At 45.0% G+C, this 12631-nt stretch overlaps 1 protein-coding gene across 5 annotated transcripts in view; it reads right to left on the bottom strand.

Annotated features, from left to right (window-relative positions):
- The window catches only part of DGUOK (deoxyguanosine kinase), a 29295-nt gene extending 17648 nt beyond the window's left edge, over positions 1-11647 (bottom strand). For 3 of the 5 annotated variants that reach the window (XM_019442043.2, XM_019442052.2, XM_019442061.2), the window contains exons 1-2: positions 11431-11647; positions 284-396 (exon numbers count right to left, since the gene is read on the bottom strand). In XM_019442043.2, coding sequence (XP_019297588.1) covers positions 284-396; positions 11431-11572 — 255 coding nt within the window. In that variant the 5' untranslated portion in view covers positions 11573-11647. The remainder of the gene's footprint in view (positions 1-283; positions 397-11430) is intronic. The other 2 variants (XM_019442068.2, XM_053890835.1) reach the window with 2 other exon arrangements.
- Between the last annotated feature and the right edge of the window lie 984 nt (positions 11648-12631).

Raw genomic sequence — 12631 nt, 5'->3', positions numbered from 1 at the left:
TAAGGGTAGGAATGACAAAGCCAGGATGGCTGGACATGCTTTGGGAAACCACAAAGAACAGAGGCAGTCACTTATGTAGACATGTAAAAACCACAAAAATCAAAACTAAACATATTCAAACAAATCATATCCTCTCTGGCACATGCGGTCTGCTTTCTGGAATGAAAGTATTTTAAAACAGAGACTCAAACTGGGCTATTTCACCAACTCAGAGCAAATTAGATTATTACAATGAGTTTATTCACCCATGCCTGCCAACTACCCACCACAACTCAAAACTTACTTTTTGGGTGCCAGCGGCCTGGACATTCTGCCATGTTGCTACAGGTTCTGTAGCTATGTGCCACTCTGGGTAAGTTTCCGTGAGTAACTTCACAAAGGTGGACTTTCCCACAGCTGCAACGCAAACAGCACGTATTGGGACACTTCCCAAATGAGGGCTGAAGGAGAAGCTGCTACTAAACTCTGCCACAAAGACCCAACTTAAGGCAACAAGCACCAGGTTTCCCAATTTCAAAACTCAGTGCCATACGACTGTCCGACGGCCAATGGATAGGTCAGGCCCTGCTAACCAGAGTCGCCATAAGGAATACGGGCATTAGGGAAGATAAATACCCTTCAGATATGACTTGCAGTTTTAATGCTTCAACCTCCCAGAGGCAAACTATTTAATAACCTTGAAAAATGTAAGACTACCAGAAGTAGATGAAATCAGCTACTTAAGTTGTAATGCGTGAATCATATTCTGTGACTGTAAAAACTGCAAGTTTTTCAAGAAAGAAAATTCAGATGATGACCCTCATTCGCTCAACAAACCTAATCAGTATTTACCGGAGTGCTTACTATGGGCTCAGGACTATCTGGCACTGGGGTACAGTGATGAACAAAACATAGGATGGATTCTGCCCTCACAGAGCTTGCACGGGAGACACTAAACAAACACGGAAGTAACCAATAACAAATGGTGTTGAGTGGTCGGAAAGAAAAATGCAGGACGGCTCTAATACAGCACAGGAGACCAGGGAAGGTTCCTCTGAAGAAAATGTTCTCTGAGGTAAGAGCTGAAAGGTGAGGAGTTAGTCAGGCCGAGGATGGGGGAAGGGTATTTCAGGCAAAGGGAGCCGCATAAGCAAGGGCTGGGGGGTGTGGGGGGACCTGGTGTACGACAAGACAGAAGAGAAGCCTGTGGCCTAGAAGAGACATGGTCAAGCAAAGGCTCAAGATGTTTGGAGGAGCAGGTAGGCAGGCTGGACCAGATCAGGCAAGACCTCGTAGCATGGTAAGAAGTTCGAATCTAGGGGCGCCTGGGTGGCTCAGTCGGTTAAGCGTCCGACTTCGGCTCAGGTCATGATCTCACGGTCTGTGAGTTCGAGCCCCGCGTCAGGCTCTGTGCTGACAGCTCAGAGCCTGGAGCCTGTTTCAGATTCTGTGTGTCTCCCCCTCTCTCTGCCCCTCCCCTGTTCACACTCTGTCTCTGTCTCAAAAATAAATAAACGTTAAAAAAAAAAAATTAAAAAAAAAAAAAAAAGAAGTTCGAATCTATTCTAAGAGCAATGGGAAATCTGTGGCAACGTATTTTAAGCAGAGAAATGAAAAGATTCCATCTCATTTTTTATTTATTTTTCTTTTTTTTTTGAGAGAGAGAGAGGGAGAATGAGCGGGGAGGGGCAGAGAGAGAGAGAGAGAGAGAGAGAGAGAGAGACAGAATCTGAAGCGGGCTCCAGGCTCTCAGTTGACAGCACAGAGCCCAATGTGGAGCTCAAACTCACAGACCGTGAGATCGTGACTTGGGCCGACGTTGGACGTGCAACCGACTGAGCCACCCAGGTGCCCCAGATTCCATCTCGTTTTTAAAAGATCACTCTGCCAGCTGTGTAAGAACAGACCGTTAACGGGGCGTCTGGGTGGCTCAGTCGGTTAAGCGTCCGACTTTGACTCAGGTCACGATCTCGCGGTCACGATCTCACAGTCCGTGAGTTCGAGCCCCGCGTCGGGCTCTGGGCTGATGGCTCGGAGCCTGGAGCCTGCTTCCAATTCTGTGTCTCCCTCTCTCTCTGCCCCTCCCCTGTTCATGCTCTGTCTCTCTCTGTCTCAAAAATAAATAAACGTTAAAAAAAATTAAAAAAAAAAAAAAAAAAAGAACAGACCGCTAACAGAAGTAGCCACACCAATTAGAATATAATAGTAGCCTGAACCAAGGGATGGCAGAGGACGTGGAAAGTTGTGGTTGCTTTTGAGAAATATTCTGGAGATGAAACCAACCTAGTACAACAAATTATCTTTTTCCATTTACACCAATGTCTGGCCTATACCTTCCTGAGCTCCAGACTCGCTAAAGGCCCTCCAGACACCTCCGCTTGGATGTCCCACAAATACCTCAAAATCAGTCTGCTCCCTACATGAAGTCATCATCATCCCCACCAAAATGACTTTCTTCCCATATCCTGGACCCGGGTATGGCAGCAGCATCCACTCACTGTCAGGGCTTGTCCCTCCTCTGCCAAACCTCAAGTAGCCACCAAGTCCTTTTGCACTTGCCTTCTAAAATTTCCCCATCCCTCCTTTTCTCTCCATTCCCACCTCCAAGCTCATCAGGCTCTCATCTCTTGCCTCTCTGACTCTGGCATTGCCCTCTTTAATCTATCATCCATACTGCAGCCACACTGAACACAAAATAACACTGCTTAAAACCCTCTACCAGCTCCCTATTGCTTTTGTGACAAAATCCAACCCTTTAGCATGGTCTACGCGACATAACACCTGCATATACCTCTCTGGCCTCAGCTTCCTTCAGGCACCCTGAGCTCCTGCTGACCAAACTCCAATCATGCCATGTTCTTCCCTGCAAATGTGATTTTGCAAATGTGCTCCCATTTCCTGGAGCATCTTCTCCCCTCACCTGGTCAACCCGCTACTCCATTTTCAAGATTCTGCTCAGATGTACTTCCTGCACGAAGCTTTTCCAGACCCTGACTACTCTGAGCTAGATCAGCTAATCATCCTTTACACTTGGTCTGGCCTTCTGGGTAAGAATCTGTCACTGCAATTGTAATTCTGTTTCTGCAGGTAGAAGATGGGGCTCCTCTAGGGCACACAGAGTGGAACTGGAACCACAAACCAGCATAATGATCTGACTGAGTGAAACATTTAATGGAACCAAGAGAAGGAAGGGAGGTGCCCTTCAAGTCAATTCTATCAGCCACCCAGGGTTACTGATCAGGCGTGAAGGGATTGTCTCAGAAGAGCCCACACATCCAACATGTGCCATCGATTACACACCACTCCAACTCCTGTCTGAACAACACAGGGTAAGAACAAACATCGTGAACCTGTGTGTTCTGTACAGTCACACTCATCTCTCAGTTCCACCTCCACCCAGCCCATGCGTGCCTTTGCACATCTGCCCAGCCTCTGCTCTTCCCACACTTCAGTGAATAAATGCCTTCCCCTGCTCTTCCAGGCCTGTGTCTAAATCCTTTCCCCTACCAAGGCCAAGGCCCCACCTCTTCCATGGGTTCAGAATGTCTCTAGTTCACATGGAATTTCTACCATATGGGGCAAGTGAATCAAATAAGAAATATTTATTAACTGCTTAAAGTATGTTTAGGGGCGCCTGGGTGGCTCAGTCGGTTGAGCGTCCGACTTCGGCTCAGGTCACGATCTCACAGCTCGGGAGTTTGGGCTCTGCGTCGGGCTCTGTGCTGACAGCTCAGAGCCTGGAGCCTGCTTCAGATTCTGTGTCTCCCTCTCTCTCTGCCCCTCCCATGCTCATGCTCTGTCTCTCTCTGTCAAAAGTAAATAAACATTAAAAAAAATTTTAAAAAAATAAAGTATGTTTAGCATTCAATTGTTTTGATTGCTTCATGGGTCTTACTTTTGGTTTCCTAACAGGACCTGACTCTCTGGGGTTGGGACCCAGGAATCCACATTTGTAAGTATGCCCCAAAGTGATCCTGATGCATACTTATATTTGAGGTTGCTGTCCATTACAATCTGTTCAAAATCAACAGAGGTAGTTTTTGTTTTTTTTTTAATATAGGTTCTAAAACCACATACCAGACTACTGAATAAAAGCCTACAGGCTTATCATGAAGTACCTAAGAGACTGACAGGAATTACAAATTGGTTGAGTTTATATATTATCAAATGTCTGCCTGCCCTAAAAAGTCTCTAGCTTAAAATATTTGGCATAGATGGTCAATATTTAGATCGCAGGTTGTTGATTAAATCTAGAACATGGTTCCTGCCTATCAGTGAAAAGCTATTTTAATTAACAGGAAAAGATTAAGGTAATTGAGATGGCTGGGATTAAGTGACTGTTAGAATTAAATGCTTTAAACGTTAAAAACAATCTAAAAAACTATTGCAGATGGACAGGAAGGGCCCTCAGGGTTAGAAAATGTCAAATTCACCTCTGAGATCAGACACTATTAGTTCATCTAAGGGCAGTCAGGACTCTGAGAAATCGACTCAGGCCATTTAAGCACACAAAACCCAGAATGGCAACAAATTTGATGTAATGGGAAATCTACAGTTCCAATTACTGGAATAATTACACCAGGACAACAGCTCTACCCTGCATCCCAGTGCCCATTCGAAAGCTTCTGGAAAGTCAGTTGAGTAATCAGAAGCTGGCTTCAGCAAAGAATGACAGTAAATGGTGGTGGCAGGTCCTAAGAGCTGTGCCATCCATGTTGCTCTAGGGCTCAGAGAGCCGGGGTCATTTGCCATAGGGCAGTAGTTCTTAAAAGCATGTTCTAATGGAACTCAGCTGTGCCAGGCATAGGCCACAAATATGGAATAATTTTAAAAGATAATTCAGTTATATATTTATTTTAAAAGCACACACAACATAACTTTTTTTAGTGATATAATACCTAATCATAACAGGTTTTTCTTCTTCCTGCTGGGGTTTTGGGTGTTGTGTTAGTTTTTTTTTGTTGTTGTTGTTGTTTTTAAGACAAATGTTTTAAAGTGTTCCAGGGGCTTCATAAGAGTGGTGACATCTGCTTCTTTCCTGCTACATTGGCCTCCTCCTAGCAAGCAGAACACTCATGTCCACCAAAAGCCATTCCTCTTTATGCAACACTGGGCAAACAAGAAAAAGTCCTCCCTTTGTCTGGTCTCTGTGCAGAGCACCAGCTTCTTATGATATCATTATCACGATAGTTGGATCCCAGGTTCACTGTTATCTTTCAATATACTCTTTAATATCATGAAATGTGGGAGGTATCAGATCACAGAATCAAACCTTCCCTTCAGGCCTTGGCTATTACTGAACTTTACTATATGCGCCATGACTTGAAAAAGGGCGGAAGGTACTTTCTTAGAGTATATTAGTTCAACATGTTGATTTTTATTAGCACCAAGACTGTCATTCCACAAGCTGCACCAAAGAGTTCTCTTGCTAATGTCCATCTTTTCCTTTCTCTCTTCCACAAATTTTTCTATAAACTATGATGCCTGCTATTGCTACATTCTGCTAAAACCTAGCAGTCAGAGCGTAATGTCCAAAATAATGTATTATTTTAAATTTAATACAGCTGTATTTCATGTGAGCCTCTTAAACATACCATCACCTCCAAGCATTTTCCTCTCCTGAACAAAATGAAAAACATGGCAAAAATCCAATTCTGAAACCTTTTACCAAAAAGCAAACAAAGGCAATATATATAAAACCGTCTATCTTAAACACAAAAGTCTTCCAAAGAAAATTGAAAGCCTTTACTTCAGGAACTGCATGTGATGCCACATTCACCTCTCACTCACTCGCTCACCAGATGTTTATGAGATGTTTATGGAATCGCTACTAACTAGTAGGTACTATAAAATGAACTAGGCTGAGATCCTGCCCTCAAAAAGTTCATAATCCACCGGTGAAACAAAGTACCTAGGTTCAGAAAGGCTCTGAGCCTAAAAGCACGCTGGGCAAACGTAACAAAAATCACTCAGCAGGCTTAAAAGAAACATAATACACTTTTGCCCTCATTCCTTTTAATGTTTTTCCTAGGGAAAACTATGTTTACCAAAAAAAAGTTGCTCCCAGCTCCCAGCAAACAATCCGAACAATCCAAACCACTCTGTTCAGCATGAGACCTCACTGGTCTGGAACACCTTCCTCCCCCACTTTGCCCACTACAGGATTCATCCTTTCACTCCCTCCTTCTCCGTGAAACCCTCCTGAACTCTCTCCAGCTCCACGTCACCCGGAGGCAGAGCTAATTACTGCCTTCTCTGATGTACCAAGGTATTACGTTGTAATTATTTGTTGACCCATCACTCTCTCCACTTGCTTTTTGAAGACACAGACTGGCCTTGTTCCCTTTGCATCCTGAGTACCTAGCCAGGTCCTAGGAATGGAGATGGATGGAACGAGGCGAATCACAGAAACAAACACTCCAATATACAACGTTTAGAATAAATAGTCTCTTTTCCGCTAGGATTCTTTACCCAGTTGTTTACACGCAATAAAAGCAAAAGATGAGCATTAGTGATGTTAGAATGCAGGAAACATGCTATTAGGGAAGCTCTCTCCGCTGCTTTATATACAAGCCTCTAGACTGTAAAAGTGATGAAGTTTCTTCTGCTTCGGTTGGGTCTTTGAAAATCAAAGTGAGAATGGTCTGAGATCACTCACTGCCAGTATTTCATATGGTAATCCTTTGTTCAACTGAGGTTTGTAATTACAAAATAACTGGCTTTGGGAGGCAATAATATACCGTAGCCATGAATACACTTAGAAGATAGGCTAAGTATTTCTTAGATTTTCAGGCATTGTTCAGGCACCAAGTTTCTGACGTTCCATCACACATGGCAGATGGCTTCACAGCTCATACCAGACACATGAGCAGGGTGTCTGCACTTACAGGATCAGATCAACAAGACTTGGAGCAGCAGGACTACTAGAAAAGCCCCTCTAAACATATCTAACTTCAGTCAGGACAAGGGTTTACCTTCCTCTATTCAGGTTTCCTGGATGGGTACTCATTTATTTGGGGATGCCACCTGTGATTAGAGAACAAGCTCAGTCCTGACTAGGATTGTAAAGCAGTTTGACATATTCCTTCCGTGGGCACCAGTGACTACCTTTCACGTGGATGTCAAAGCACAGGAGCCAAACATGTGGTCAACACTGAAAGAATACAATGGGTCAGGCAGGGGTTAAGTGCTGGTGATGCCAAGATGAGCAAAACACCAAGCCGCCAACCCAGGGAAGGTCTCAACAGAAGTCAAGTGCTGCAGCATTTGTGGGTACAAAATGTTATGGGAGCACACAGAGGAGGCAGTGACTAATTCCGCCTGAGGACAGTCACCAGGCTGTGTGGGGTGATGGAGAGTTGTAGGAGGTAAAACCAGAAACAGCCAGATTAGGGTCCCCCAGTCCACTTGTCATTAGTCACACTTTCCTTGGGCAAGTGCATCCACTTCCAAGGCTTCAACAGCTACCCCCACCATCAACAACTTCCATACCTGAAAGCTCAGTCCCATCCCTCTGGATTTCAGGCACATGTCCTAATCTACCCCAGAACATCTATCTCTGTATGCCTCAGAGGGACCTGATAACTAAACATGTCACTCTTACCTCCCCAGACTTCCTCTTCCTTTATTCCCATCTTCAGTTTCCGGTCAGTGTCCAAACTAAAAGCCTCACTGTCATCTTCTACACTAGAAGTGGCCACCTAGTCCTGTCAATCTCACTTCTAAGAATCTCTCTCAAATGACTCCATTCTTCTCAGTCCTTCCATTCCCTCTGTCCAGGCCGGCATCTTCCCACACTCCCACTACTACAACAGCAGCCACAAAACCAGTCTAGCTACTCCAAATTCTGTTCCTGCTCATTCACTCAGAGCAATGATACAAGACACTGTGGGTAGTGCAGCAAACAAGACATATAAAGAAAGTGCCTGTTTTATGGACCTTCCTATTTGTTCATTCTGGCCAATTTCTGTTTTAAAATTAATCTGGTTGTGACACATCCCGGCCTCAAATCTTCGGACCCTCCCCCGCACGGTCCCTCTACCAGCATGGTCCACAAGGTTGTTCGACATCTGGCAAGTCTACCCTTCCACCCTCTTGTTCTGCCACACAGGTACATCCCTGTTATTAAAACCGCATGTTTCTTCAGGCTTTGCCTTGGCAAGTGTTACTTCCTGTACCTGGAACATTCCTTTCTCATCTCCCCCTTGGGAATTCCTACCCCAGAGATTCTGAGTTTCCATGCCCAAGCAAACATGGCACTCATCACATGGTACAGGAACGATGTTTAGAAGTCTGCTCCTCCCACCTGGCTATGAGCTTCTTAAAGGACAGGAACTGTATCACATGTGAGTCTACCCTCATAGCACATATTCGGTAAGTCTCGGTTCAGGAGAAACCAAGGCAGAAGCACATCCATCTACAAAGGTTAAGAAGCAAAGGTCAGGAAAATTGGTCAGGAAAATCAAACTTCACCTCATGGCCTGTCCAAGTACTTCTTTTGTGAAGTACTTTGGTACCTCTGTGGGCTCTGAGAACAGAGCTTCCCTTAGAGGCACGTTTCCCAAAGGCAGAACATCTTGAACACTGTCAGGACCCTCCCTTCTCAATCTTTTTGATGTTTCTGATTTGGCTGCAGAAACACACACAGATGTGGTGACTGATCTCACTTTAAACTCATGACCACCAAGTCCAAGTGGGTCCTTAATGCTGCCTAGCAACTCTCTACATTTCTCTTGCTCACTCACTAGACTAATTCATGTCTTGCCTCTCTCCTCACACTCACTCTGCTTAGCTGACCCTTCTTCCCGTTTCACTGAGGAAACAACCAAAAGACCTTCCCCAAGTTCCCACCACACCTACTCGAGTCAGTACTCATTTATATTGCCACGCACACTGTTCCGAGGGATAAACTCTGCTCCTAGCTTAGGCCAACCTCTCTCCACTTCGGCAAGAGATTCCACTCCTTACTTACTAAAATCACTCCAGTAATTATATCCTGTCTCCTGCTTCACGAATTTTTTTGCCCTCTCTACTAGACCATTTCCACCAGCTTAAAAATATGATCCAATACCTCTTACAAAAAAAAAAAAAAAAAATGGAAACAACCCCCTCAAACCTTCTTCCCATTTCAGCTACCACCCCATGTCTCCCCTTTCTAAGAAAACTTGTAGTTGTCTGAATCCATTGTCACCTCCCATTCTCCTTGAACCTATGCCAATCAGACTTTCACCCCTACTGCCCCTAAAAACCGTTCTTCTCAAGTTCACCAAAAAGCTCCATTACCTAAACAGCATTACACAGTTGAACATTCCCACTCCCCAAACACCTTCTTCACTTTGCTTCCAAGATATCATTCTCTTCTGGTTTTTCTCCTACCTCAGTAGTCATTCCTTCTCCGTTTCTTTTGCCTGATTCCTTCTTCCATCTAACTGCCCCATGGCTTAGTCCTTTCCATCAACACGACAAGGTCTCCTGGCTTCAAATACCATCTACATTTATACCTCCAGTCCAGGGAGACTCTGAACTCCAGACTTATATATCAAACTGCCTCATCAACATCTCCACTCAGATATCTACCAAGCATACAAAAACCTAACACGACTAAAGGTAAAATCTTGAAACCATCCTCTGTGCTCAGTCTGTTCTTCTCGTTCTTCTCCCATTTATGAAAATTTGGAACTCCCATTTTTCGAGTTGCTCAGGCCAAAATGATTGGAGTGATCACGGACCTCTCTTTACCTCATACTCCATCCACATCTGCTACTAAATCCAGTTTGCCCTACCTTAAAATGTAACTGGAATCCAACTGCTTCTTACCACCTCCACGCTCACCACCCTGTTCGAACTCACTGCAACTCACCATTGCAATAACCACCTGACCCCTACTTTCAACATATCAGCTAAAGTCACCTTCTTATAATTTAAGTCAAATCATGTCACGTGACAGCGCAAATCTTTTCCAGTGGCAAGTAGAAGTCCAACATGGACTACAAGGCCTATGCAATCCAGTCACTCCTTACCTTTGGACCTCATCTCCTCCCATTCTCCCCCTTGCTTACTCCACTCCAGCCACAACAGCTTTCTTCTTGTTCCCTGAACATGCTATCCACCTTAGGGCCTTTGCACTTGGTCTTCCCTCTGCCTGGAAGAGTCTCCCAGTTATCCACATGGTTGCATCGCTTTCTTCTGGTTGTTGCCTCAACGTCACCTTCTCAGTGAGGCCTGTCTTGACTAACCTATTTAAAACTGCAACCTCCCTCAATCTCTCACCCCTGAATTTTCTCCCATCACATTCATTACTATCTAATATATTGTTTACTTAATTCATACTGTTTATTATTTACCTCTACTAGAGTTCCGTGAGAGCTGAGATTTTTATTTGTTCTGTTCAGTGCTATATCCTCAGGGTTAAGAACAGTGTTAGCATATGGAAGTTGCTCAAAGGGTTATTTGTCGAATGAATAAAATGAGAAATTCTCAGTTGGCTTCTAGGCTGTCTTCAATTTTCAACACTTATTCAGCACCTCAGCAGGTAAAAGCATCAAGTCAGAACTTATTAACGTTAAACTGAAGCAGGGGCGTCTGAGTGGCTCAGTCGGTTAAGCGCCCGACTTCGGCTCAGGTCATGATCTCACAGTTTGTGCATTCGAGCCCCGCATCAGGCTCTGTGCTGACAGCTCAGAGCCTGGAGCCTGCTTCGGATTCTATGTCTCCCTCTCTCTCTCTGTCCGTCCCTCCCCTGCTCATGCTCTCTCTCAATAATAAATAAACATTAAAAAAAAAAAAAAAAAAACGAAGTGTTATGCTTTCATTTTGTTTTTTTGGTTCCTTTTTATCTAAGATACCGGGTCTCTACTCTTGTAACAGTTACTTTTAAAACATGTTTTAAGTTTAAAAAGTGAGTTTCTTCTAAGAAAAATGTTAAATTATATGGGACTAGAAGAGAGACATGGTAAAATTACTCTAAGTGGTATCTGAATGACTGAACTTTAAGAACTCTCAGGGTAGGGCTACCAGATAAAATACAGGACGCCAGTAAATTTTAATTGTAGATAGATAATAATTTTTTCTAATGCATGTCCCAAATATTGCATAGGACACACACACACACTAAAATCTGAAATCCTATTTTAAATGGCACTTCACCGCCCCCCCCCCCCCAAATCCGACATCCCTATTTTAGGAGAACAAAAGAAATTACACCCTGCTCCTTGTCGCATTCATTGCGATCAGAACAAGCTGGTGGAACTCCTGGCTATCTACGGACTTCGTGACTGTGGGAGAGTACTGAGGCCTGACATCCTAAAAATCAAAGAGGCCTCTTTGGGAAGGGAAAGGCCCCGTCACGTCAGATCGCGGGGGCAGGGTGGTCTTGGCCCAGCTCCCTTTCCCAGCCTTTCGGCCACCAGCTCGGGGGAGGCAAAGGCTTGGCAGCCACTTTCCGGCCCTTACCAATATTTCCTTCGATGGAGAGCTTTCGAGGCCCGCGCTTCGCGTGCATGCCCCTGGAGGGGGACACGCCACCGATTCGGCTCTGAGCCATGGAACTGGAAAGTGCTCGCAACAGCCTTCGAAGGAGCTGACCCGCGGTCATCCCACCCACGACTCGCGCAATTATCACTTCCGCCGATAGCACTTCCGCCCCCGGCTCCGCTGTGCAAGCGCTCCGGCGCGCCTATGACGTCAGGAGATCGCCGAACAAGCAGTGGGTGGAGCTCAGCTGGCCGCGCGGGGAGGGGCCGAAGGGACCCCTGTGTTCTCGCGAAATTTGTAGCAAAGCAACGCTAGGTGGAAAAGACTTCTATTGCGGGGGTGCGGGAGCGTTAGTAACTGCGGTTGTCTGGGTGGCTTGCCTTCTCGCTGTTTGTCGGAAGAGCAACATTGTGAAAGAGACATACGCTCAACAATCTCCTCACCTTTGTATTTTTGTGTAACTTTCAAATAAGTCATAACTAAAGACAAAGTAATTGTAATTTTAAACGAGTTTTTTCCAGGTGTTTGCTTTTTATTCTAACTTGGGTAGAAATTGGACTATTTTAAGCAGGAAAATGACGCAATCTGATGATGTACACAAGTTAACTTTTTCCCATTCACGGTGACGCGCAGCACAATGCTGGCACATGACTGAATAAATCAACAAATTAGTTCATTACATCCCACCTCTTATTTTGTCTCTTGAATGAAATAAACGTTCACTCTGTCGATTTGCACAGCAGCCAAAAATCCCATTAGGATAAAGTGGGTGGAGGCTCAGGATGTGAGTGGAACTCGTTTAAACCGTAGATTGGGCTCTGTGGGTGTGAACCACGGCGAGCGTGAGCTGCAGGCCAGCGTGGGGCGGTGGGGAATCTGAGTGGGATTTGTAAAAGGATGAGCAGAGCCAGAGTAGAGAGAGACTTGGCTGGTGTATAAACCTGTAGTCCTGCCGTCGGTGGAGACCTGTGCTCTGTGGAGGGTCAGGGACAGTTCTGAGCTGCTGCCACCCGGTGAGGCCTTGACTGGCTTTGTCCTGCCACCACCACCCCGTTGTCATAACGATCTCAGAACTAACGAGTTATGAAATGTTGTCAGAGGGTATTTCCACTTTCCATCGTTGAAACCACAAGAGTCAAACCAGGAGTCCCAACAGTTAAAACGGCCTTCAGGCAACACC

This window comes from Panthera pardus, unplaced genomic scaffold (genome assembly GCF_024362965.1).
Source record: "Panthera pardus isolate Hobbes unplaced genomic scaffold, ASM2436296v1 HiC_scaffold_25, whole genome shotgun sequence".
Taxonomy (NCBI): domain Eukaryota; kingdom Metazoa; phylum Chordata; class Mammalia; order Carnivora; family Felidae; genus Panthera; species Panthera pardus.
The sequence above is the reverse complement of the archived record's forward strand: the minus strand, read 5'-3'. Positions and strand labels throughout refer to the sequence as shown.